General features: G+C 43.5%; 2 protein-coding genes across 2 annotated transcripts in view; one reads left to right on the plus strand and one right to left on the minus strand.

Annotated features, from left to right (window-relative positions):
- B3GNTL1 (UDP-GlcNAc:betaGal beta-1,3-N-acetylglucosaminyltransferase like 1) overlaps nucleotides 1–18908 on the plus strand; it is a 108390-nt gene extending 89482 nt beyond the window's left edge. Inside the window, exons 9-13 of the mRNA XM_054516848.1 lie at nucleotides 2620–2755; nucleotides 10154–10222; nucleotides 11400–11474; nucleotides 13910–13996; nucleotides 17006–18908. Of these exons, the coding sequence (XP_054372823.1) occupies nucleotides 2620–2755; nucleotides 10154–10222; nucleotides 11400–11474; nucleotides 13910–13990 (361 nt within the window). The 3' untranslated portion in view covers nucleotides 13991–13996; nucleotides 17006–18908. The remainder of the gene's footprint in view (nucleotides 1–2619; nucleotides 2756–10153; nucleotides 10223–11399; nucleotides 11475–13909; nucleotides 13997–17005) is intronic.
- TBCD (tubulin folding cofactor D) overlaps nucleotides 14939–27079 on the minus strand; it is a 125228-nt gene continuing 113087 nt past the window's right edge. Inside the window, exons 36-40 of the mRNA XM_036394383.2 lie at nucleotides 21573–21662; nucleotides 21101–21188; nucleotides 19791–19900; nucleotides 17289–17373; nucleotides 14939–15276 (exon numbers count right to left, since the gene is read on the minus strand). Coding sequence (XP_036250276.1) covers nucleotides 15265–15276; nucleotides 17289–17373; nucleotides 19791–19900; nucleotides 21101–21188; nucleotides 21573–21662 — 385 coding nt within the window. The 3' untranslated portion in view covers nucleotides 14939–15264. The remainder of the gene's footprint in view (nucleotides 15277–17288; nucleotides 17374–19790; nucleotides 19901–21100; nucleotides 21189–21572; nucleotides 21663–27079) is intronic.

Below are 27079 nucleotides of genomic sequence, written 5' to 3' on the forward strand. Positions count from 1 at the left end.
TCTGGAAACATCAAAAAAAAAAAAAAAAAAAAAAAAGTGGCAACTTAGGTGAACCAGAAACCTGAAGGGAATAACCGAAACTCTCTCCTTTGACACCTGTAAGCTCCTTCTGCCTCAGCCTGTGGGATTGTTTGTGCAGAGGGAGTTCTCACAAAGATGAAGCCTGTGAGTGCCACTCTAACGTCTCCCCTCAGTTCTGTGTTTATCTGGTATCTCAGCTTGCACTGTTAACAGTATTTCAGGGTTAACTCAAGACTTCAAAGTGTTTGATAGAATTTTTTCATTGAAAACACACAATATGGAGGTGTGAGTGTCACTGTGATATTTTATGAAAAATCCCTTCGCCAGGATTTTTCTCCTGAGAAGCTGAGAAGCCTCAGAAAAGAAATGTAAACAATAATTATCTGATTGCTTGGAATGTGGTTTGGAGGTTACTTACCAGCAGGTGCATCTTTGATTGGTTCCATGTGAATTGTTTTTAATTAATGACCAATCCCAGTCCAGCTCTGTTGGGATTCTGGTCAGTCACAGGTTTTAATTATCATTCTGTTCTAGCCTTCTGATGTCTCCTTTCTCTTTCTTTAGTATAGTTTTAATATATAATTTTCTTTCCTTTTCATATCATATATCATATATCATATATCATATATCATATATCATATATCATATCATCCTTCTGAGAACTTGGAGTCAATTCTCATCTCTCACCTTGTCCTGGGACCCTCACAACACCACAACAATGTGAGCTTCAAATGCTTTTCTGTGGGCATTGTCATAAGAATGGCTCATAGTGATGCAAGCAAAACATCCCAACTGCTGGGTATACTGGCTTTGTTTTTACAACAAAGTACATATTTAAGAAAGTTTTTTATTGTTGTTAAATGAAGCTGTCTGACAATATTCTTGTGGTTGAACAACAACCCAATTAATCTGGAGTTTAATACCTTTCATACCCTTTTATTTCAGAGTGCAGTTTTCTTACAAGCTTTCCCCACTTGCTTTTCCAGGAGAACATTGATAGGTGAGACGAGTCAGTAAATCTCCTTCAGTCTGAAATCTTCATGTGTGATTAACAGCTCTGAGATTTGGTCTGAATGAATTTTACCTCAGTAGGGCACTGAGGGTCTCATGGCCTAGACAGCAACCACAACTGTCTGGAAGAGCCAGCACTGCTGTGCTGGGACAGCTTCATGAAAATAAAATCATCTTTTATAAGCCTGGAGGTAGATTGCAGTGTTTGCACCTAGAAATTTGTTACAAGTTCTCTTCATGCCTTGTAAGGCTGCCTGGTTTTTTAATTTAGTTTCTTTAATGTTGTAAACTCAAGTGGAAAAGAAACTTGCCAGTGCCACTCAAGCCAACAGAACAGATTCTGAAGTTCCTTTAGAATGTAATATGGTGTTATCTTTCTGAAGTCACATTTCAAAGGAAAATCACTTTTAAAAGCTTTCCATTTATGTGCAAAGCAATAATCTTCCTTTTTAGATGCACACAGAAATTCTAAAATGCCTAGTAAAGTGATCCTGGAAAAATACTTGACCTTCATATTTTGTTTCTTAAACTTTCCTTTGGGACTGCAGTATGCTCTCATGAACATGGAAAAAGGCAAGTGTCAAAGGATGCCAGCAGCACTTAAAGCTTTTCAGCAGGAATGCATCTTGTGGTTGCATTAAAAGAGATTTTTGATCAAATCCAAAATTTTCTTTTTCCCCATTAGTTGAAATGCTGGTGCAGAGCCATCATCCTTGGAGCTGTGAGGAAATTTTATTTGTGCACGAGGTCTTTTCCAAGTTATCAGAGCAGGATCAGTGGTGAAGGATGAAGTGAGCAGGATCTGGCTGTGCTGAAGTGAAGTGGGGTCACTGGGTCCTATGAGGGTTGTGTGGTCTTCAGAATGTAACTGGGACTGTGAAGGAATGATGCAAACAAGAAAATGGAAAACTCCACTTGAAGTTTGCCTTAAATAAGGAGACACCACTAGGGGTTCATCAGAATTTCCTGGGAAAGAAAGTTACAGCTCAAGGCGCCTTGTTCAGAGATGGATGTTGGGAAGTATCATTTGTCAAATTGAGGAAATCAATTTATTCTGTCTAGGAAACTGTTTAATAAGGCTGAGGTGGGTTCCTAGTTAATGAATATTAAATGAATGCTGGAAATAAAGCAGATGTTTTTAACAGCAGGCAGTTTTCTTTAATCCATGATAAATGTTGCAGTCTTAAATATTGCATTATGGGCTAGAACACACACACAAAAAAAAGCTGTATTTGTCCAAGTGGATTTGCCAGTTGGGAGAAATGGACCATGAACAAACTGCTTTCCTTGACATTGTTTTCTCTTTCTGAGAACCTGTCTTGAACTTGTGGAAGATGTCAGGAGCTCTTCAGTGTCTAAGGCTGTAAACCTGACCAAATGTTTTTTGTGTGAGAACTTCCACGGAATTTCTTTTCTACACTTCCCTCAGAAATTTCCAGCCTAATGTTCTGATGTGATTTTTAGAATTTTTTTTGGGGAATTATATGAATCCCTTTGGTCAGGTTTACCTGTAGGTGAGTGTGTACATGTGCACATAGCTCTATAATAATGCTAGAACAAAATCTGCCCTTTTTTCCAACTCTCCAGGGAAACCATCTGGAATCACCGAGTCAGGTTCCTCGAGGACAGAGTCCTGAGCTCCTGGACATCATTCACCATTTGGAATGCTGGCAAGCAAGGCAAGAAGCTCTACAGGAGCTTGTCACCAGCTAATCAGAAAAAGGTGAGCTGGAAAGTGACGTTTGTACAAACCCACTTCTTCTTCTTCATATTCTTCTAATCTAACCCAGCAAAATTCTCATAAGAGATTTTGTCCCCAAAGTTGTAGTTGATAATTAATCAAACTGGGGCAATTCTCAATATTCTGTGTGATGTATTTCTTCTTTTAAAATGCCATGGTATTTTATTTAGAGCTCATGGTGGGCATGGAGAGCAAGAAATGCACCATATCCCTGGTAAGCACAGTGGAGGGTGAGACACAGCTGTAGTTAGCAGGTTCCCAGGGTGAGTAGAGCAACTCTTTATTTGGGTTGTATGGTGCTGAACTCCCTTGCCCAGGGTCATCCATAGCTGTGTAATATTTGCCCAGTTCCAAAGTGGATACTGGACACGTCCCTGGCCGCTGTGACTCCCTTTGGAAAGGGATTGATTGCCAAAAAGGATTTGATTGCCAAAAAAAGGGCTTGGTGTGGGCTGAAGGGGTGAGCAGAAGCTGCTGGACGTGGCTGTCCCGTTCACATTCAGCTGAAAATGCTGGGATTTGGCAGTGGCAGATATTTCTCAGGATAGATTTGTCCAAAAGTCTAAATACCTTATTTTTATAACATATTCTTGTGTGCAATAACTTTGTGTTAGATAAAGGCTTTAGGGCTAATGTCAAATGGCTGTTTCTTATAAAGAGCTACAGAACATTCATTTTATTGCTGCATGTGTTTTTCTTTTCTTAAGAATATAGATGGGAAGACAAAATGACAAATACATATAAAAACCTGATTAATGTTGTGGCCCTCAGACCACACACATATAAAAAAATAGAAGACATTTGTATACACACAGTTAGAATTACTGAAGAGGCATGGGAGTAAATGTACAAAGTAAAAACTGAACTGAATTTCCTGCTTGATATTCCAGTGCCAATGCACAGCCATCCCTCAGTCATTGCCATCATGTGGCAGTGGGTGAGCTGGATGAAAAGACATTAAATGAATCAGTTGCTTTATTCAGAGAGGACAGACCTGTCCATTAAATATGATTTTTTTATTTGTTGATTTATTATGACATTTATATTCTATATATTATTTCATGATTATATATAATAATAATAGTGACGATTATATTTTATTTATAGATATAAAAACCTATAAAAGTATAAAGCCAACTAAAATTAAGTTTAGAATATAGCTGTCTAAACTTAATTTTAGTTGGTTTAATACTTTAAGTCAGTTTAGGCTCCTGAGATTTCACCTATGCTTTGTTTGTCTGCATACTTTTATCGAGATGCAGAATTTCATCAGAAGTCCTGACTGACTTTGGCTGGACTGTGGAGTCACTGCAGGGTTGTTTTCTCAATTGGCACCAAGTACCTGCAGAAAATTTGGGACACACACTCCTAGGATAAAAAAAAAAAAAAACCTCAAAAAACCCCTCCTACATACATCTTGTATTATTTTGTAATTTTGAAACAAACCTGGACTCTACTAAATCCTCAGGAAGAGAATTAAATCATTTGAACTGTCAGGCTTAGGGTGTGTAAGAAAACATCTTTTTCAAGCAAAAAAGAATGTTTCTAGTATTTTTAGAACCTGGTAAACAAAGCAATTGCATTTCTTCTGCTGACAAGGTCTTTGTGGGATGTTGAAAAGCCCAGCTCTGCCCTGTGCCAAAGAGCATTGTTTCTTAGAAAACAAAATTCAGGCAATTCCAGGAAGCAGCAGTCTGTCTGTGTTCATACTCACTAACAAATTATTACTTTAGTTTGTTTGGGAAACAGTGTGAATGTGAGCTGTGGTTATGTTAAAAGAGAAAAGGACACCTCAGCAATTCTCCCTTTTCCCTCAGCCGTCTGTATACTGAATATTAAAATGATGCTTTGTCTCCAAAGGAGTCAGGCAAAAATCCAAGGCTCAGGATTTTTGCTAAACAGCAACACACGAAAAAAATTATTCCACTAGTAGGTTTTTTTATGAATTAATTACCATGATCTCAGTATTCTTAGGGAAATTCTGCTTCCTGGCTGTCCCCTTCTTGATTCACACTGCTGACAGTGGTTCAGTATTAGCATTTCTGCAAGGATGAAGTCAAACAGGCCTTTTTTTGTTTAAAACACATCCGTTGTGTCTATAATTTGCAGCTGAAGATGGAAACCAAATGTTTTTTGGGATGCTCCATGTGCCTGGGGGGTTTCTGAGCTGTCTTGTCTGCTCTTTTATTCTCCATCAGACTTCAGCTAAAAGGAGAACTTGAGCATTAACATTTTGTGTCATTTCCGATGGCTGAAAATAGAGTTCCAGTGGCTCATGGAAAAGCAGGGGAAAGGCCCAAATAAGCATCAGCTCATTAGTGGGCTGGAAACAGTGCTTGTACACAGCCAGGCCATGCCATTCCTCTGTGACAACAGACAAAGTCTTTTGAAGGCCCTTTTCCTTGGCTCATCGACCATTTAAAGTCATCCATTGGGTTCCCTTTGCCTTTTTCCAAGAGCACCATCACCAAACCTTGTGTTGCAGCTCTGGTCCTTCAGCTCATCCCCACTGCCAAGAAATGCTCACATTTTGCAGCATTTTAACCATTCTGAAAGTGTGTGAGTGGCACTATCAGAGCCTGGAGTGGGGGCATGGAAAGCAAGGAAACATGAGTAAAGAGGAGAATGTTACACCCACCTCCACAGTGGAGTGGCAGAGTGAAAGCAAGTTAAAAGCCTCTAGAACAAGGAAAGAGATGAAATTTGAAAGTTTCCCTTAAATCCAGGTATAAACCTCCTAAAACGACATGGGGTAAATCAAGGCTTTATTTTGGGCTGTAGTGAATGCTTCTTGGCCAGGAAAACTCCCTGTTTTTTCCATGTGGGAGGAAGTGCTGTTTGCAAGCTCTGTTTTGTCAGCACAGAGCTGTGCACAGCCAAAAGGTGCCTGGCATCACTCAGATTTCCTCTGCAGGGATGAGTCTCTGGCAGTGAGGTCCCACACCTATGAAGGCAGGTGTGTGTTGTACATAACAAGGGAAATGTCTCATATCCAGTGTTCAGCAGCTGATTTTGCATGTTGGATTCTGGTGTTAAAATTCTCCACTGATTTTGTTGTGGATATGTGCAAAAAGGGGAAGCTGCTGCTGTTTTCAGTGGAATGGTGTCTAAATGGAATAATGAAATGCATTCTTGGGATTTAAAGATATCCCCAGTTACTGTCCTGGCTGTAGTGCTAAAGAGGGGAAATAAAAGCAGCTCCTGGTACAGAAAATCACTCAGATTGTGGCTGGTGCTTCCATGGCATGGCAGAAGCTGTTCATGCCCCTGTGTGGCTCTTGTCCTGTTTTTTCATTAGCTGTATCTATGTGAACTTGCATTGTAATGCTTTCAGTTGCTTTGTTTTGACATGAATGGCCAAAATTGATTTTGCTCTTGCAGAGATGTATATTAACATGCTCCTGAGGCTTTCTACAAGCTTCAATGAAAGAATTATAAATAGAAGAATTAACAGGGTTCACTAGAAGTTTAAAACAGCTGTGGGATTCCATGAGATGGGGAGGGAATGCAGTAGGGAAGATCTGCTCAGTAGGATTTTGCAGGTTGTCTCTGGATTTTGCTCAGTAGGATTTTGAGGTGTCTTTGTCTCACCTTTGTCTCTTTGGAGGTGACTCTGAGGACACCAGCTGATGTTAGGAGGAAGGGGAAATCACAGTGTGCAGGTGACCATTTATTGGAAGGGTTTTCCAGTTTTCTGTCAAGTTCCACTCAGTTATTCACTCTCCCATGTGGAACTTGCCTCTCATGTCCTTCCAGACCTGAGAATGTGCTGATTGCAGGTTGTTGCTTTCTGTAAACGGCTTTTACAGACCCCAGGTGAAAACAAGATGGGGGAAATAAAATCCTGTGAAGACCATTCACCATAAAAGGACATCATTAAGCTGATGAAACCTTTCAGTTTTTCCATTATGAAATCTGAGTGGAATGGGAAGTGTGAGGAAACACCGTCTGCAGTACCCAACCAGTCACACAGGAAACAAACAATTAAATGGTGGTTGTGCAATCCCAGCAGAGCTGCAGCAGGCAGGTAGCCCCAGCTGCACCCCACGGCACCCTTCTGTCACTGGAGGAGGATCTGCTGCCTTCCATCTCCTTTCCCCAGGGAGGTCTGATAGCCCCAGCCTGGCCCTGCTGAGCCCCTGTGTTTATTAGGAAGAGCAGCCAGAAAAGGGCTTTTATCTTCCTCAAACGTGTCTTCCCCCAGCAGAGGTTGTTTCTGAGTTAATATCTTATCTTTTCAGCAATGTAAACTTTCTCTTAGGAGGGAGAAGGCAATTTCTCCTTTTCCCCTTACACCACTGTTAGTTGCAATCCATATTTATAAAAATGTCTTACAGTAGTTCCTTAGCTTGGCTCTGGCAGAGACCCAGCTGTCTCCTCCACTTCTGAGCTGAGAGAATTAGCAGCGTCCTTTCCTTTGGAATTTTTGTAATTGTGCAGATTTTTATACATGTTTAAAACAAAACCATGTAATAATTCATATATTTTAGTAATACTGAAGTGTGATCTGAGGACTCAGTGTGTCATACTGCCAAAGAGTAATTTTGCTAAAAGGAGAGGGGGGGAAAAAAACAAGCAAATGGAGACTCCTTTATGGCTTTATAATTCATGGTTTCTCACAGGGAGATAGGAGTTCATGTGTGGATAGATGTTCTTCATAAAAGCTCCAAGAAAGAAAGCCATTAATGCAGGAAAATAAATAGGTGTCTCTGGGTTTATCCTGATAGTGTATAAAGTAAATAACTCCCATAAGCCTGATGCCCTGGCTTCTCCTTATAGGATAAACAACTGTGCCTAAGTCCTGTATTTAGACTCCAAACACAGCTTTGCTTTAATTGGAAAATAAATAGTGTGTGTCAGAAAAAGAGCTGCCTTACATTTTGGCCCACCCACATGGTGTGCAGGCTGCAGGAAAAGCACCCATTCAAGTCTGACCTGTTTTTTACTACTGTAAATACCAGGGCTAAGCTGCCTGAGCCCATTGAGAATTATACAGGGAAATACCTCAGTGATAACAAAAAGGGTTTGAGCTCTTTGCATCAAAAAGGGAAATTTGTCACAGGCTCACCTGTGTTCTTTTTTTCACTGAGGGGTTTGTGTGGGGTGTTTTGGGGGTTGGGAAAGGGCAGAGTTTTCTACACCCAGAAATTGGAGTGATGGAGTGAGAGGGAGAATTGGAATTAATGGCAATTTAGTGGTACAAGAAGTGCCTTTGGAGAGAGACTGTTTACATGGGGATGTAGTGACAGGACAAGGAGAAATGGTTCTAAACTGACAGAGATTGAGATTAGATACTGGGGAGGAATTGATTCATGCTGAGAAGTCCAGGCACCACTCAGGGGTTTCTGTTAACTGGGTTATAACACACTGAGGGTGAACAGTGAAACTTTCCAGCACAGATCTTGCAGCTGAATTCTCAGTTACTGACAGGGACGTGTAAATGGAATTTCTGTTTACCTTGTGTCATAAGTTTTGGTGGTTTATTTTGGCTTTTATTATCTATAAGAGCATAATCAGCTCCAAAAATAGCTTCATTTATTGGACAGTAAATCAACATATTGGACTTTGTTCCTAGAACTCTGTTGGGTTGAAGGCACATCTTGCTAAATATTGTTCGTTATGATCACAGCTTCCAGGGCAGTAAAACACAAGTGGTAGGACTGAGATTTGCTGAATATTGGAGAATTTTAAAGGTGGTTAGCACAGAATGAAGAGAATGAAGCCAGGGAACTTCTCTTCCCACAGTGACTTCTACTGGTTCCCTTCATGTACACACATATTTATAGATCTGTGTGTGTATACACATCCACAGAATCTGAATTTCCAGCTACCCCAAAGCATTGCAGTGGGCATGGAAATGGGGCCAGGGATGTAAAGTGGATTCATCTGTGCAGGAGCTGCTTGTGTAACCCAGCTGCTCCGGCCACCAACACCTTGTACAATCTCCAGCACCTTCCTGAATTCCTCCTTCCCTTCCATTCCCATTCCAGTGCTGACACAGGGCTCATGTCCTTTGTGTAACCCCAAAGCAAATTCTGGCTGTGCTCCTGATGTGATTCCTCACTCACACAGCCCCAGAGTGCAAATTCCATATTGCCTTAATGTTCTGTTCTTCTTTTGGTGCCTGTTTTGTCTTCTCCAGGTCTCCCTGTGTCTCTCTAAGGGGTTCCAAGGTCTGTCCCTGCCCAGTTTATCCCCTCATTTCCCTCATTGCTTTGGACACTGGTGCTTTGCTGCCTTATTTGCAGTCCCTTGATACTTTTGTTTGCATTCTCTTGCCATTGATGTTTAATGAAGGAAGTGATATTATGGTAGTAGAAAAACCCTCTACACAAACAGAATGAGGTCACTTTAGGTAAAAGAAAACCATCTTAATCACAGGAAGAAAATGTGTGAGAGAGATTTTAGACATGGAAAGCCAGCCAACATTTTCAGCCTTCTCTAACTTAATAAATTAATAAACAGCTGTTTGGCTTTTCAGATTTTCTCAGCAGTAAGTGTTGTTAATCAATTTTTAATGCAGCAATTAAAAAGATATGAAAGCTGCTATCCAGCTTTCACCAGAATAATTGATTTCTGTATGACCTTAACTATCTCAACTGCTCTGCTTCAGCATAAGAGCTCCATGTAGATAATGTGGATAGATCCAACGGAAGTCAGAGGAAAACATAGCCATGTTTATTTTAAAAAGTCTTCCAAAATGTTCCTGGCAACCTAGTGGCTCTCAAAAATGAGGCCACTGTGTATTTTAGATGGCAGGCATTTGTTCTGCCTGCATATTTATGAGGAATGCAAATAAAAACCCATCTGAAATATCTGGCACCTAGGGCTGCAAATAATGCTTTCATAACTCTAGTAAAGAATAAGCAAAGTGAAGCAGTAATTATTTGTGCTTAAACATCAGATCTGCTGAACTTTTCAGTTGAAATTGAAGTCCAGAACCATAGGAATTCCCAGATTTGGTGTGCTGTGCCCTGGAATTGAGGCTGGTACTGCAGAGCACCCAGAGCAGTGGTCCTGAGGTGTCTGGGGGTACATCCCATGCTTGGGGGGACAGGAAGAGAGAGGCTTTTATTGCATCTCATCCTGGGTGTTAGTGGAGTGCCAAAATGAGGAAATTGGTCTCTGGGATGAGTTTACTCCCTGAGGATGGGGTTGGTGGTGTTCCCTTATGCAGTCAGTGACTTAGATCAGAATGTGCTCATAGACACCTGCAGAATTTTCTCCACTCCTTGAGACAGACCCAGGAAGGATTTAATCAGGGTTTAAGCTCCAAAGGAGGCCCAGGGGGCTTTGCCCCACTCCCATGCCTGCAGCTCTGCTCACAGCTACATTACAGGTGAAATGGTGCTACTGAAACGTTCTGCTGCTGTTTTCCAGGTAACTGCATTTTGTGATGTTGATGAAAAGAAAATAACAAAAGGATTCTACACTTATGAGGAGTCTGAGGTGAGTTATAAGCACTCTTGCATTCTTTATTGTGATCTAGAAGTGTCCTGGGGAATGTGATGATGGAATTTGTCACTGATCTTGTGTTGTCCAGCAGCTCATTTTGGTAGAGAGGTTGTGACAGAAGGAGGGCTGGGAGCGGACACTGGAATGCAAACTGGAGCCAGGACTGTCAGCTTCACACTCAGTGAAGTCAGTTTAGAAAGACAAAAATACTTATTCTGAAAGGATCCTGATGATGGGGTAAAACAGTCTTCACTGACTGGTGTGTCTTCTAAATGGGAGCAGAATTCGGTTTATGGTGGATAATGGGAAGGAACACTAAAAATTTAAAGTTTTCCAACAAGTTTTCTTGTGAATCAAATTACCCTGAGCTTGCCAGATCCTTGTGTCTGATGGGAGTGGGACTGAGGGAAGGAGGGCCAGGAGTGCCCCTCCTCAGGTACAGCTTGTGCTTAGCCTGGAGTACAATTCCATACTGGGAAAACACTGAGTGCTTTGAGCTGCATGGGAGCAAATGGGATCAGCATTTCAGCCTGGAATACTGGGGAGCCACTGCCCAGCAGCTCAGTAATGCTGTCAGTGTGACTGACACACATCCTGGGCATTGGTCTTCCTGAAACAAACCCATTTTCTCAGATCAGCTGTAAAGATTGTACTGCAGCTGTTGTGAATCCTTGGAAAATCCTGCAGCTTGGATCTGGGGTGAAGTCCCAGTTGAGCTTTAGCCCTTTCACAGCTCCCAGCAGGAGAGAGAGATCCTCCTCTCTCTGCACTGGTGCCTGTCTGATGCTGTCTGAGGGCACAGGAATGGATGCAGTTCACTAAAATGGCAAAAAATTAACCAAAAAAAGAGTAACAGTTTGTTATGGGACAAGCCATTGAAGCTGCACACATTGCCATCAGATCAAAGAGGGAATGGTTTGGGAAAGGGCTGAAGTAGAACTTGGAGGTGAGGAGCAGTGAGAGCTGCTCCTCTTGGGAACAGAAATTCAGATTTGGTGTAACTTCACACAACTGCACTGAAATGTGACAGGCACTGAAACACAGGCAGAGAATGAGCAAGGTCTCTTCAGCATCACAGCTCAACACATTTTTTTCCCCTTTTAGAGTTTAGCAGCTCCTAAAACCAAGCTAGCAAGTAACCTGAGTGCTTCTGTACCCCTTCCTCCTGCAGGAGAGACCAAAACCAAAAATTCCTGTGTGTCACTTCAGGGATGCAACTCCACCCTTCGTGATCTGTGTGAAGCTGGTGAGTTCCACCTTTGGCTTCACCTGCAGGAGCAGCATTTGCTCCTCAGGGAAATGAGTTTCTATTCACTGTATGTGTCGTTTCCCAGAAGCTTTTGCTCTACAGTTGAATGGCTTTTAAAATCAGACTGATTGTGCAGGGTATTTTGGGATTTAAATCAGGAGTATTGGGTAAAATTAAGAATACAAAAAGGGACAGCTTCTGTGAAGGGACTGGATCTGTTGTACTTCCCTGCCCATGCCAAATATACCCCAATGAGCACATGCACTCAGCCTCCTTTGGGCCAAGAATTTGCAGCCCCATGCATGGCAAAGGCTTTGTTTTTAAATCAGATCTTAAAAAGCATTTTGTTTGGTCCTGCCAGTTCTGAGGCATCTTCTCTATCTGACTGTGGCAACTTATTTCAACTGGTTTAATTGCCCTGATAATATCATTAGATGATAACCAGCAGTTCTTCTGCTGTTGTAACACAGAAGATTTAAAATAGCAAATACATTGGAGCGGTAAAAAACAATAAAAACCCTTCTGACAGCAACAAAAACCTGCAGCTCCACACAACACTGACATTCTGAGGCTGTGCTGATCCCTTCAGGGATGGATCAGCTGGATCTCCTCTCCTCTGGCACAGCCTGCTCTTAACTTGGCACTCCCAACCCCCTGATCAGCTCTGGGCTCAGAACTTGGGTTGTAAAGTCAGACTGGGAGTGCCTTGGGGCATTATCCTGTGCTGCTGCTTGATAAACTCTTGGATCAGCAAGTACTATTACAATTAATTTAATTTTTCATACTGCATAGAACAGTGGGTGGAAGTCCCCAGACAAAACATCTGTGCAACCTGTTCTAAAGCACATTTAATCTGTGAAGCCCTTACAATGAGACTATTATACAACATCTTGTCTGCAAACTCTGGGCTCTGACTTCAGTTGGGATTTCAGTCTATTTTTCCCCTGATGGCCACTGAGCATTTTCTGCTTGCTTGTTCTTTACCAACCTAAGTTCATCACCCTTTTCTGAAGAAGGATGTGTGCTTTAAGGGGCTTTATTGGCTTTTATTTTGCTGTTCATGGTAGGGGATTATTTTTCCTTTTGACACACACAAAACCTGCATGTTCCTTTGCAGCTCCAAGAGGGTGATTTTGCAGATTAGATGTGTTTATTAAGTGGCCTGTTTACAAGAAGTGACTCTCTTGGCCATGTACTTGGAGCAGCACTGGCTCATTTATTTTTTCAGGCAGTTCCTCCCTTGTGAGCACTGGCATGGCTTTGGTACCAGAGCAAATCCTTCTGGAAGAAGGAGGCATCCTCTGATCTTTGCTCATGTTAGAATGGCTTCACAGGCAGCTGGAGCTGGAATTCTGCTCTCTGTGTGAGTTTTTGCTGAAGAGAATCAAAGTGTGGCTTGAGCTGCTCAGGGCCACTTCACCCAAGGGTTTGTGCTCCCTGTTTGCTCTTGCTTGGAGGTAAAAGCAAAATGCTTGGAAATGCTGCTTTGTGCCCTGCCTTGGCTTGGATTCCAACGGCTGGAAATGAAAGGGATTTTTATTTTTCTGTCACAGCAATTAAAGTAGTTTGATTGTATAAAGTTTTCAGAAAATTTGTAGTTAAATCTCTCATTGTACAGTCCTGCCTGGCTTTTCCTGTGTTCTGGGAATGAAAGATTTGTCTTTAACTCTCCCACTTAATTTAGCATCTGGTCTCTTATGTATTTTTTTTAACTCCTCTATAAAGCAGGTTATTTTTTTTCCAACTCCTTCAATTCCAGTTTCAGGGGGATTCCCTTTCTGTTACTTCCCATCTTAAACATTCACAGTTAAAATTTCACTCTTGCTGTTCTGGGCCAACCACACAAACATTAATTTTTGGGGGGTTTTTTGGTGACATTGCTTAAGACCAGTAATTCAGGATTGCAGGAGGTGCTCAGGAATGCTGAAGTTGCCCTGTTTTCTTAATGACATCACTGAGGTTGCTCAAGGACCAAATGTAGTCAGTTCCTGTCCTGATAACTTGACTGGGGCTCAAAAGGAAACACCTTTAACTCTGCAGAGTACTTCATCTGCCTGGTGAAGGGCTTGTTTATCAGACAACCTAACCAGTGCTCAGAATCCACCCAAACCCCTTGTTTTGTCCAACTCAATGCCTTGGTCCATTTTCTGCCAATGTCAGAGTTGGCAAACACCAGAGCAGAGCTTTGTGTGAGCTTTGTGTGCTCCAGAGCAGCACTGCAGAGGGAGGAGCTCTCTGATATCCCCCCAACACTGATCTGAACCCTAAATTTTCAAAATACCTTCAATTTCTGAATAGAAACTTTCCTGAACCTTGGTTTATTTGCTTAGTTCTGCAAATGGGACTTTCTCCTGTGGCCTAAAGAATCAATAACCCAAACCTGCTGCAGCCTGAAATGAGTCTGAGCTCATTTCCTTCTTCTTCCCTTGCAGGACTTGACAGGTGGAGCCTTTGAAACAAACCTGGCCACGCTGAACCTGAGGGAAGGGAAGGATTATTATCACTTTAACTAAAGCAAGGTGAGGCAGTGCTGCTCTCTGTGTGTCTGGGTGCAGGAAAACCAAATTCTTCAGGGGTTTAGAACTTTGTAGTCATTTGTGCTTTGTTCATTTAATCTTTGGGCTGAGTAACCCCTTTGTAAGGGAGGTCACAGTTACACCAGGGTAATGCTGTGTGCATTACTTTTGACTGTGCACATTAGGAGTTATTACTGGTTGTTTTTACTGGGTGCATTACTACTCTTACTGTTGCACATCACTCAGTCTGACTGGTAAATTGTGATTAACAGTCAGTGAGCTCCACTAATTCCAACTCCCAGTCCAGCTTGCAGGAATCCTTAAGAAGCATTGAATAATCTCATTTATAATTACTTTCTTCAAAACCAGAGTCTGAGCCAGCCAGGTTGGAACAGAACGCCTGCACTTTGCAGCATTTACTTCACAGAGAAACTGGCTTGGTTTTAGCTTGTCTGCCTGAATTTTCCCTTCCTTTCACATCTGTAGAGGTGTCAATACACACACAGCCACTGTTCAACTACTGGGATAGTGGGATTTAATTACAGCCATAACATAACAGTGTAATTACAATAGGATGTGGCCTGTGCATTTGCCCTCCCCATTACATTGATCTCACTAAAGATCAGTTTCAGAGTGATTTCATTTTGTAGGGGGAAGAAATGAGCTGGAGTCCTGGCAGTCTGGAGTCTCTTAGCAGTCCTGGAGCTGCTTAAAGAACTGCCTCACCTTCTTCAAAACTGAGTTTAAAAACAATTTGTCTGAATAAGTTACATAAAGAGTTGTTAAGAGAGGCTTTGACATCAGCTGAAGTGAAACCTGGATTTTTTGGTTTGACAATGACATAGGAATGACAGACTTTTCCACAGGGACACTTGGTGCTTGGGGATGATTTCAGTATCACTGAGTGTTGCCATTCTCACCTCTGAAAAATAAATTTGGAAGAGATCAGTGCAGCAGGTCAGGTTTAATTCTTGCTGTGTGTACAAGCACAGGCTCCAGCCAGGGAGGTCCAAACCCCTGACACCAAACCAGCCAGCTCAGTGTGACAGAGCATGACAAGAACCTGCCAGACAGCAACATTAAAAACTGAAAAGAAGGGATTTTTGTCTTCCTGTGGCACATGTGGGCTTTCAGCCAGGCTCTGCCTCTCCTGCCCAGCAGTGCAGGGCTCAGGTGTCAGGATGGATCAGGAAGCCACAGCTCAGCCTCTTCCCACCCTGGAACCACTGAGGAGCTCCAGGACAGCCCAGCAGCAGCAGGACCTGCTCTCCTCATGCTGAACTCTGCCAGGGAGAAAGGAAAAGGAAAGGAAAAGGGAAAAGGAAAAGGAAAAGGAAAAGGAAGAGGAAAAAAAGGAAAAGTCACTTGGAGCAAGCAGTCCCCTGCTCCCCCCACCCGACACCTTCACCTTGGAATTCCCAGGGAGGGGGGAATTTTGGGTTGGAAGTGGGAGATTTTGGGGAGTTTTAGACTCAGAACAAACCCCCAGCTCCCTGTTTTTCCTGGGAATTGGAGAATCTTGTTTTTTCCAGGAAACAAGGGGAAAAAAAAACCTCAAACCACCTGCTTTTCCTGGGAATTGGAGGGGAAAACCCCCTTTTTTTCACAGGAATTGAGGAAAACCCCCCTAAACTCCCCATTTGTCCTGGAATTTGGGAGATCTCTCCCTCTAAACCCCCCCCATTTTCCCTGGGCAGGATTTGGGATCCCAGATTTACCCCAGACCCAAGACCATCCCGGATCCATCCTGGGGGGCTTTGGGCACAACAGGGAGGAGGTAAAATCCTCCCCCTCCCATTCTCAATTTTTCTGGAGGGAAATTTGGGATTTTGAGCCATTTTTTGGGGGAACTGCAGCTCCCTGTGGCATGACTGTCCTGGCACTTCCAGCCCTGTAATTAACTAACCCAAACAGAAAAGAAAATATAAAGCTGTAATATTTAGTCCTTTTAACCCCATGGCTTGAACTACCCTCCAGCAAATTTCATTTGTACAAAATTTAAAGCAGTAATTTAGAAAGTATTAATTCCAGATGAAGCCAATTTTATTCTCCTTTTTATCCTGCCATGCTTGGCCTCCTCTCTGGCTTCTCCCACTGCTGGAGCAGCACTGGGGACATGGGGACAGGTGGGACAGCCCCTCCTCAGGGGCACCCTGAGCTGCAGGCTCAGCTCTGTGCTGAAAGTTACACTGAATGTTTGCTGATGTGCAGGGAAGCAGGAGGGAAAGTTCCAAACTGAGCACCAAACATCCAGATCCCACCTGTACCAGCTCCCTCAGAGATACTTGGATTTAGATGTATTTAGGTACTTCTTATTAATTTAGATATTTTATTATTACATTGTTTTAGTTATTTTATTATTTATTATATTTTATTATTTTAGATATTTTATATATTATTATTTCTTAATATTTTAGATATTTCTTATTACTTTGTTTATCCTAGAGACAGTTCTCTCCTAAAGTATCAGTCTTCTCTCAGCTTTCAAAAATTAAGGATTAGCAGAAGGAGTTTTTTGAGATCAGAGCGTTTATCATGTAAGATCTCTTATTCTATTACTTGATTAGAAAACTTTTAAAAGCAACACTCAGCTCAGTTTTTGTTCTGAAAATAACTCCTTGCTGGGCAGGAGGTTCAGACTCTTGTTTTCCAGAATTATAAAAATTCTAGCTGAGGTTTCTTAAAATTGTACTAGAAGCAGATGGTAAAAACTGGAAAATGAGTGAAGACACTGCTATGAGCAGCAGGAGGTCTTTGAAGGGTATTCATAGTGTCTTAAGTATGAGTCTTTAAAGAAAGATAAATATTTATATCTACACAGTAACACATATTCTTTAAAACACTAAAAAACCTCTTCTAGAACCTCTACCAAAGCAGAACGTTCTGTACTTCTGAAATACTGAGCTGGGTGGGCATGTCCAAACTATCTAAAAATATATATTACACATAAATATATATATATATTTATGTATATATATACACTTTATGGTTTTGTATGCTATTCATCCACAGCAGCAGTGCTGCAATTCTGTGGTCTGCACCACCTCATGTCATCATCCTGCTGTTGAAACTGAGAAGTTCCTGTGTTTCCCCTTCCCCAGGAAGGGCAGAGGAGCAGTGGCTGCACATCTGTGGCTGGAATGCGGCGCTGCCAGCCTGGAATGCTCCCTGGAACGGGGCTGGGAGGGCCTCAGGCAGCAGCTCCAGCCATCCCACGTGTTCTGCAGCTGGCTGGGAACATCCTCAGGGACACCTCCATGAAAAAAGCAGCCCCTGGAGCAAATTCCCACCTCACCTTGGCCACCAGCTGGGGTCTGGGCACTTTCATGAGGTCGCAGAGGCAGTTTCGTCTCTCCCTCACCACGGGCAGCTCTGCTTCCCTGGGAGAGCAAAGGTGATTTCCAGTTAATTCAAAAAATCCATAAAACACCCTCAGTGATCCCTGTCACCCCTGCACCACAATGGGTGTGTCCTTTCGTGCACATTTCAAAAGGCAGGAGTTTTTTGTTGTGTCACATTTGAAGGCTAAAGGACCATGTTTGTACCACCCTGAGTCAGATAAACCACAAATACACACCAGATCTGCCACAGGTCTAATAAAATGTCTCATTTTAGCTAATATTAGCCACTGGCTAATAAAATGTCCAAGACTATTCTTTTACAAGGTTTTATATTAAAAAACCTCACTTATTTGTACAACTCTTTTGATTAGAAGTTCATTTAATTTATTCTCCAAAATGACTGGATTTGGAGAAAACCCTCCCATCCCCTCTATAAAGAAAAAGCAAAAAAGGGTGAGTTATAAATAACTTCAATCTTTTTTTTTCACACCTTGGACAATTTGTCCTATTTACCACTGGAAACTTTCTTGTGGCTAAACAAAGTGTATTATTTATAGAGTAATTTGTTTAAACTCTGCATGACACAATTGTATGATAAAGTCTCTGGAGTCCCACCAAGGAGAATATGTGCATCCCAGTAATTATCATACTCCTTCAAATTCTCATTTGGCTTCCTGCTGCTAATACTTAAGGTAATTCAGAATTTAGACTGATTATTTTAGCACTGGGAGAGCTTGAGGAAAACAAGCAGCTCACTGAGACACTCAGCAACAACTTCAAATCTCTTTTTCTGCAAATAGCTCAAATCTACCAAGATAAAACAATTACATTTTGAGTAAATGAGCTCTTTGTCTTTGATCTCAGAGCACTGGTCACCGTGCAGCAGGGCACTCAGGGCTTGCTCCAAGCCAGAATAAGCCAGGCACACCCTAAAAATGACAGGGTGAAACCAGAATATTCATTTCTCTGGAGTGTTTTTCTGGGGAAGTGTTTTGCTTTGATTTAGGAGTGAGTTGTTTATGAGCAGAGCTGAACTCCACTGCTTTTCCTGTAGCACTGTGAGTGCTGGCCCTGGACCCATCCCTGGTGACAGCCCTCAGCTGATCCTGCAGTGTCAGCTAACAAATTCCTTATGCAATTCCCGAGCAAGCCTGCCCTTAAATGCAGGTTTGCTAATGGAGCTCTGAGTCACACCCAACACAATCCTAAACTTCCACCTGCACCTAAACAAGGAATTGTAACCACAGACAGAGCTGCTGGCAACCACTCCTTCAAACCTGAGACTCCTGTTCCAGTTTTGTACTGGAAAATTCAGAAAAAGAACAGCAGCCACTCCTCCTAATGATAAACTCAGCTTTCTTTTCACAAATATAAAGTTCTTTAAGCTCAAGCACAGAAATAAACTGGAAACCACACAGAAGTCAAACACTGTAACTGCAATCTGCAACTGTCAGCCACCACTAAGGTGTATTTGTTCTTTGAGCTTGTCTGGGATAAATTTATTTCTATGAAATGTCAATGAACACAAAAAGCCATTTAATATAATGACTAAATAAATTCTATATTTTTCTACATTTGTCTGTTCTCTGTGACTGCTGTTTGGGGCAGCAGCCCCATGGGCCAGGTCTGTGACAAGGAAAAATGTTTAACAAGGCAGCAAAACGAATAAACTAATTATTATCTTAAAATTCTGTATTTTCTCAAACCTGCCTAGCTAATAATGCCCAATGCTAGAATTTGCAGAAAGGGGAAAATCCAGTGCCAAAAATGGTGGTTCCCTGCTCCTGTCACTGCACAGGTGCTCATGGAATGATTCCTTTGCTCTAAAAGTCACTGGATCGTGCTCAGGAAGAACAAGACCCTCTTCCCCTGCCCCTGGAAGGAGGTAAGTAAAAAAAACAAAAAAGAATTACATTCTATGAAGTGGTTGTTTAATTCATGCCATCCTATCCTGGGAAACATCTAAACTGCTCCAATTCCAAATCTTTGCTTGAATACAAGGCTTGTAGCATGTTGAGTAATTACATTTCATGGGAGATTTGAGCTGTTCTGCTAATTCTGTTGTTTTCCAGCTTGCAGAGATCCTTCCTTTCCCCAAATCCTGCCAGTGCTTGTAAATGCCAAGAAACTGTCTGTGCACTTGAAGTTTGACTGTTTGCACAGCCCAGTCTCTGCTTCATGGAAAACTTCCAAGATTTCCTCCCTTTTTATGTTGTTAGAAAAATATGGCTATTTTACTTTATCTAATGGTGATTTTATACATCCCCTTGCAGTGGGCCAGGATCCTGGAGAGCTCTTTAGACCAGAGGAATTCCTTGCAGCTCTGCTGTCGTGGAAGCAATAAAGAGCTGAACCTGAGCTATCACTTCTTACAGTTTCCTCCCCCCAGCTTTCACAGGGACTGAATTTTGGTCACTCCAGGGCACAGGGGCGTTTTGGGGCAGCACTGCACTCACCAGTTGGTGTCACTGAGGATGGCCATGGCCTGCTCCATGATGGCCGGGTCCACCACGTCGCTGTAGGTCAGCAGCATCTCGTACACCTGGCTGGCCGTGGTCTTCCTGATCTGCAGGGAGGGCAGGGGCAGCAAAGAGCCAGGCCAGGGCCACAGGGACTGTTGAGGGCAGGGGACCCACAGGGACCAGCCAGGCCAGAGCCACAGGGGCTGCTGAGGGACCCACAGGGACCAGCCAGGCCAGGGCCACAGGGGCTGCTGAGGCCAAAGGACCCACAGGGACCAGCCAGGCCAGGGCCACAGGGGCTGCTGAGGGCAGGGGACCGACAGGAACCAGCCAGGCCAGCTCCTGGGATTATCCAGGCCAGCTCCTGCACAGGAAAATCCCCAGGCCAGCTTCTGGGATTATCCAGGCCAGATCCTGCACAGGACTATCAAGGTCACCTCCTGGGCTCATCCAGGCCAGCTCCTGGGATTATCCAGACCAGCTCCTGGGATTATCCAGACCAGCTCCTGGGATTATCCAGACCAGCTCCTGGGATTATCCAGGCCAGCTCCTGGGCTCATCCAGGCCAGCTCCTGGGCTCACCCAGGCCAGCTCCTGGGATTATCCAGACCAGCTCCTGGGATTATCCAGGCCAGCTCCTGGGATTATCCAGACCAGCTCCTGGGCTCACCCAGGCCAGCTCCTGGGATTATCCAGACCAGCTCCTGGGACCATCCAGGCCAGCTTCTGGGATTATCCAGGCCAGCTCCTGGGCTCATCCAGACCAGCTCCTGGGATTATCCAGACCAGCTCCTGGGATTATCCAGACCAGCTCCTGGGCTCACCCAGGCCAGCTCCTGGGATTATCCAGACCAGCTCCTGGGATTATCCAGACCAGCTCCTGGGATTATCCAGACCAGCTCCTGGGATTATCCAGGCCAGCTCCTGGGCTCACCCAGGCCAGCCCCTGGCCCTGCTCAGGACCATCCCCAGGAGTCACATCCTGTCCTTGTGTCCAAAGCAGCCCCATGGCTGTGCCCATTCCCTGGGGAGCCTGGGCAGTGCCCCACTGTGGAAACCCCCCAAGGATCCCCCTGATGGGGAGATCCCTAAAAAGTTTTGTGCCAGGATTGAGAGATGAACGGGACTTTTGGTTTTTTCAGTCTTCTCTTACCAACAGTTCAGCACACTGTCTGCATCTCAGACTTAGTGTACAAAGAGAAGGCACCAAAAGGCACATTTGAATTATTTTTCATTTGTAAAATAATTTGTAAAATACTTTTTCATTTGTCAGTTTTTCAATGTGCAAAGTCTTCAGTACTTACTATAGGGAAGGGATGGCAAAGGAGGAGAAACAACTGGAAGAAAACTTTCTCTCTCATGTCTCCTTGAAATTGAATCAGGCCACAAAATCTAGAAAATATCAGAAAACAACCAGATCTTGTGTTATAACTGCACAAGTAAGTTTTGAGAACTAGGATGAAGATGGACATTGGGAAAAAGGCAGGGAGGGGAAAAAGAAAAAGCAGATGATTCCTTTTTCTTTCTCTACAAAGAAAAAGCAAGTTATTCCCTTTAAGCATCTTTAGGACTATAAAATTTTAAACCTTGTTCATCTTTATCACATCATATGTTTCACTTCAACCATCCAGAACTATGAGACTCCCACAGCCTTCAATCACATGGATCTGTGTGTATTTTCCATTTAAATTCCACATCAACCAGACCTCACTGTTACATCTGGCAAGTGAAATACTCCTCACTTTCTGGGAGAAAAGATTGATTTCATTAACTCACACTCCTATGCTGGAGCGAAGCTTCCGGATGTCTTTGGACCTTTTGATCTCTTCTTTACAGAGGGTGAACAACTTCACTGGGAAGGGATGGCTGAGAATGGGAAAGAAAGAAAAAAAAAGATGAGCACAAGGTTTCAGCAGAATTTCAAAGACAATTCATGATTGTCAGCATGCCAAACTAACATTCCAAGGCAAGGCAAGACACACTGCAGGGTGGTTTGTGCTTCCCCCAGCAGCTCAGGAGAGTTTGGCCACCAAGTTCCTGAGCCTTTTGTTTTTAATTATTATTAATTATTTATATTTACATTACATCTGTGTGCTGGGGAGTGAACTCCTTTTAGCCAAACAGGTTAAAAGTCAAAAAACAGTTATCAGTCAAGGATAACTGCCTTGCCATGGCTTGTGTTTAAGCAGTGTGGAATGATCAGAAATACCATGTCAGGAATTACATTATCCTATAGCCAAATAACAGTTACTCAGTCTGTGTATCATCGTGGTCATTCCCTAAGGTCTCCAACCAAACTTTACATAAAAAGGGAAGAATGTTGTTCGTAACTACTCCAATTTACAGCCCAAATCATCATGGTCATTCCCTAAGGTCTCCAACCAAATTTAAATAAAAGGAGATGAATGCTGTTCTTAGCTACTCCACCATTTCACAGCCCAAATTCCTTCAGTGATTCCAGACAACGTAATTAAACACAGGGCTCACAGTTCTATTACATGGACAGGCCATGAAGCCATCTTTAAATATATTTAGCAAATTCTTTTCTTTTTCCACAGAGTCTGGGAAACGTGATTCTCACAGCTCTTTCCCAGACACTCGTACAAACACAAGTGCTGTTAGTTATTCCAAGGATCTATTAAAGAGAAGGAAAGAGGGACTAATGCTTTTATTTCAGTTCAAATTATTTAATCTTTTACTTGCCACACTCAAGGCTGAAGTGCCATAGATGCAAAAGAAACTATTTCATATTTGTCTAGTGAGCACAATAACTTCTAGGCTGTGTATTTTGGAAACCTCGCTGCATTGTGTATGGAAAGCAGAAAGCAAAAATAGTAACATTCATTTTCTGCTACTGCAATTCAGAGCTGTGGATAAAAACTACTGAAGAAAGCTGGGTACTGTCATCTGTTGAAGGGCAGAACATTTAAAATAAGTTTAAAATGATGTTTATAGAGTGTCAAGATGTTTTGTTAAGGTAACATGCCTTGTTCTGTAGAGTCTTCCAGACAAAAGTTAGTGGTTTTTAATGACTCTTTAAAAATTTGTAACAAAATCCTGGCACATACTGGCAAAAAGTGACCTGTTTAAAAAACCTGAACAATAAACCTTGGTAAACTGAGGTGAAGAATTCTACACATGGTGGAACAAAAGATATCTGAATGAATGAGACAAATCCATCCAAGGCATGGATTTGTCTGGGTTGGTGAGGGAAGAGCTCCCTGAATGCTGAGGTATATTTTGTCTTACCTTGGTGGAATTTCTCCTCCTCCCACCCCAATTACACAAATTCCCTGTGTAGAGAGCTAATTACAATCCCTGCAGTGCATGCCTGCCTCTCAGCACAGGCCAGGCCATCCAGTGAATTAGGTGAGATTTAAACTGGTTGAACAGCAGGGACATCACTGAGAAGGGGAGCAACAAAGAGACCAATTGGAACAAGAGCATCTGGAACAAATTTAAAACATGGAACCTCATGAGCAGCATTTTGTGTTTAAAACAGATGCACTTTCCTTTCTGTTGGTTGCCAATTCTACATTTGCAATAACCAAACTTAACCTGTGTGTGATCTCAAATGACTCAAATAGCTTGGCCTCTGTAAAGGAAATTGAGAAAATTCCTTCTCCTGTGTGGGCACTGTGCCAGCAGGAACAGCATCAGCCCTGGGGAAAGAAAGTTCTCTGTGCATTCTGTGAACTGGGGACACGTGGCACTGCCAGAGGTGCTGCTGTCCCTCCTCCAGGTGATCTGGGTCTGAGCAGTGCCACTGCCAGGCTGGAGCTGCCACCAGCCCCTGCCAGCTCTGCTGCACAGCTGTTCATGCGAGAGCAGTAAAACTGCTTAAAAACCAATCCAAGGGAGCATGGATACATGGAAATTATCATGGATGCATGGAAATTATCATGGATACATGGAAATTATCAGCTGGAGGTCAATGGGGACACAGACTTTCTTAAAGCACTGCAAGATCACCAGAAAAACACAGAATACATGGGTGCTTCTGTTAGTGTGTAAAGTACAAACATGTAGGAGTAGGAGAGAGAAATGTAGAATTTATTTATTACCATTTATTACCACTTATTACCCCAGAGAGCTGAGATCCTGAGCTGCCATTCCAAGGCTGTTCTGTTTTCATGGCACTGAGTATTATTCCCACCTTACCACACTTGTGAGGAGCCAGCAGCCCCCAGGGCAGCCCCAGCAGCACTGGGGATCCCTCACCCAGGGAGCAGCAGGAGCCTGCAGCCACAGGAGCTGTGAGCAGTGACACCCCAATGCCAGTGGCCTCAGCTCACTCTCCTCTGTCCTCCCTGTCCTCAAGGGTCCCCCCACCAGCCAGGTACCACCTCTGTGTTTTCAGGGCAGCCACTGGAGAGGCCACAGCAGCCCAGAGTGCATTTCTGAGAGCTCTGCTCCAAGCTGTGCCCGCTGCCTCCAGCAGCCCCCAGCCCACAAACTCCCTGCACTGCCACAAGAACAGCTCCACAAACTGCTCTGGGATGGAATCAGGAGGGTTTGGGCTGTGTGAGCACAGAGCTGAGGGCTCTGCTGCCCTGCTTGGTGGGAGCAGCAGTCAGTCAGTGATGCTGCAGCATCCCCAGCACTTCAGCCAGCACCCAGCTGCCCTGCTGCCAGGAGAAACCCTCCTCCTATTCCCTTCCTATTTCCCTCCCTATTCCCTTCCTATTTCCTTCTTATTTCCCTCCCTACTTCCCCCTATTTCCCTCCCCATTTACTCCCTATTTCCCTCCCTATTACCTCCCTATTTCCTTTCTATTTCCCTCCCTATTCCCCTCCCCATTTCCCTCCCTATTTACTCCCTGTTCCCTTCCTATTTCTCTCCCTATTCACTCCCTATTCCCTTCCTATTTCCCTCCCCATTTCCCTTCCCATTCCCCTCCCTATTCACTCTCTATTCCCTCCCTATTTACTCCCTATTTCCCTCCCTATTCTCTTCCTATTTCCCTCCCTATTCACTCCCTATTTCCTCCCTATTTCCCTCCCTTCCCTCCCTATTTTGGCACTGGTGGGACTGAGGAAACCCCTCAAGCTCAGTGGGAGAGGGGCACTTTTCAGCCAGAGCATCTCTGCAGTGCCCCTCACTGCAGTGCCACAAACCACTCCTGTCTGCAGGAGGGACAAGCAGGTTGATGTCACCTCAGGACAGGTAGGAAATAACAACTGGAATATTCCTGACAGCAGTTCTCTCCCCTGAGCCAAGCACAACAGAGGAGCCAGTCCTGGAAGCCTTTTGATGACCCTGGTGACACTGAAGCTGACTCGTTTCCAGCCCCACAGGACAGGTATTCACCCCACACACCCCATCCCTGCTGCTCCACACAAGGTAAATCCACCTTCCTTGAGCACAAACATCCGAACCAGGAGAGAGGAGCAGAACACCAGGGCTCACTTGTCCTTTGGCACAGAGATCACACACCAGCCACACAGAGCTCCCCCAACACTGAGACTCAGCTGTAGAACCACACCAGAAATGTTGAGCTTTATATTCTAAATTGTACAAGCTGCAGGGTGTGAAAAGGAAGGAAAATGCCTGGTGGGTTCCACCTGTGCAAGGCAGGAGTGACACCCTGTGGCAACTGGTTTTAACTGGAGCACTCACAAGGGTCAAACTGATCCTGCTCCTAATCCTGATTAATTTAAGCACTTTGGGTATTACCCATTCTGCACTGTGGATGTTTTATCAGAAAATAAATTTGTGGGAGAGCACAGTTTCCATTCAAACCTCAAAATGCATTTGCAAACACTTTTTTACAAGGCAGCAGTTGCCTATTTGGTGGCTGGTTTAGGTATAATCCTGACAGACATCCCAGATGCCAATTCCCTTGCTAAAACTCCATTCAGCCCAACATGGTAAAAAAACAATGAGGGAAGGAAATGAAATGGGAGCTGAACATCCCAAGGAAAATACATGAGATACATGCTTGTATCTCAACTTGTATTTGAGGCACATTGTACTGACACTGCAGGCACATGTGGCCTTTCCATGCCACCAAACAGGGTCTCCATTTTCCCACCCACCCTGGGATGCTCTTACACATTTTTATGGAGGCTGCTCTGGAAAGGGAGCAAATGGTTCCATTCCAGAGAGCAGACCCAAAGTCAGGTTTTTCTGTTCAAAAAGGAGCAGGTGACATCCAACAGCAGGGGCAGGCAGGCCTTGGAGCAGTGGATCCATCCCTAACTACACCCAAAGGACCTAGCAGAGTAACAAAATGCATGAAAGGGAATTCTGGGCTCCCCATCACGAGTTGATCCACACACAGAGCATGGCAGTAACTCACCCATGGCCAGCTCTGCACAGGAGGCACCCACATTCCCCAAATCTGACACATGCAGGAATTAAACTCCATCTTTTAACTGTCTGCCACCTCCCCACTGCTCTGCCCTTCCTGGGCTCTGCATGGTCACAAGTTCTGCACTCCAGGCCAGCATTTCACTCCCTTGACACCAGCATGATCCACTTGGCTGCTTCATTATTCATTTTCTTTTTTGGTTTCATCATCAAACTGGAGGCAAATACATCTGGATCAGCTTCAAAATCTTTTCCCCCATAATAGCCCTGGATTTTATTTCAAGGCTTTTACACAAAGCATCACAATGGCACCACAGGGCTGAGTGTGAGTCACTCACACAGCAAAGGCATTGCTGCTACCACTGGGTTTCTGTTCAGTGACCTGGAGACAAGACTTTGACTGGAATTTCCACCCATAATCTCTCACCTTCCCCAGCAGGGATGGCTGGAGCCTGTGTGGAAGCCCCAGATCAGTGGCACAATTATCAAAGTGAACAATATTCACTCCATCTGTCTTTGACTCACTTTAAATTCTCATTCAAACAGGGACTGCCACGTGCAATTTCAGAAATATTATCTAAAACCACACTTCAAGACAAGAGTGGGCTCAATCAAAACTTTCAGAATGATGAAAGCTTTTCAGATTGATCTGCTGTGAGCAGTTCTTGAATCAACAAGTTCCCAATGCAGTATCTGTGCTTGCAGGATTGCACAATTCTGTAAATACCTGCAGATGTGCCAAGATGCTGCCTGGGAGAGCTTGTGGAATAGATTTTAATATTACTGAAATTCAAATCATTCTTTTCTGAAACATCTGCAAAGCCCCATGATTTCACATTGGAATATCTCACTCACATTTACCTGTTCCTAAACTCAACACTTTCCACAAGACTGAGCTCAGGGTGGAAGAGCCGGGACATGACTTTTTATTATTATCAGAATTTTAATTCACATCTTTGGAGATATTCAC

The sequence above is a fragment of the Molothrus ater genome, chromosome 19 (assembly GCF_012460135.2).
Source record: "Molothrus ater isolate BHLD 08-10-18 breed brown headed cowbird chromosome 19, BPBGC_Mater_1.1, whole genome shotgun sequence".
In the NCBI taxonomy this organism is placed as follows: Eukaryota; Metazoa; Chordata; class Aves; order Passeriformes; family Icteridae; genus Molothrus; species Molothrus ater.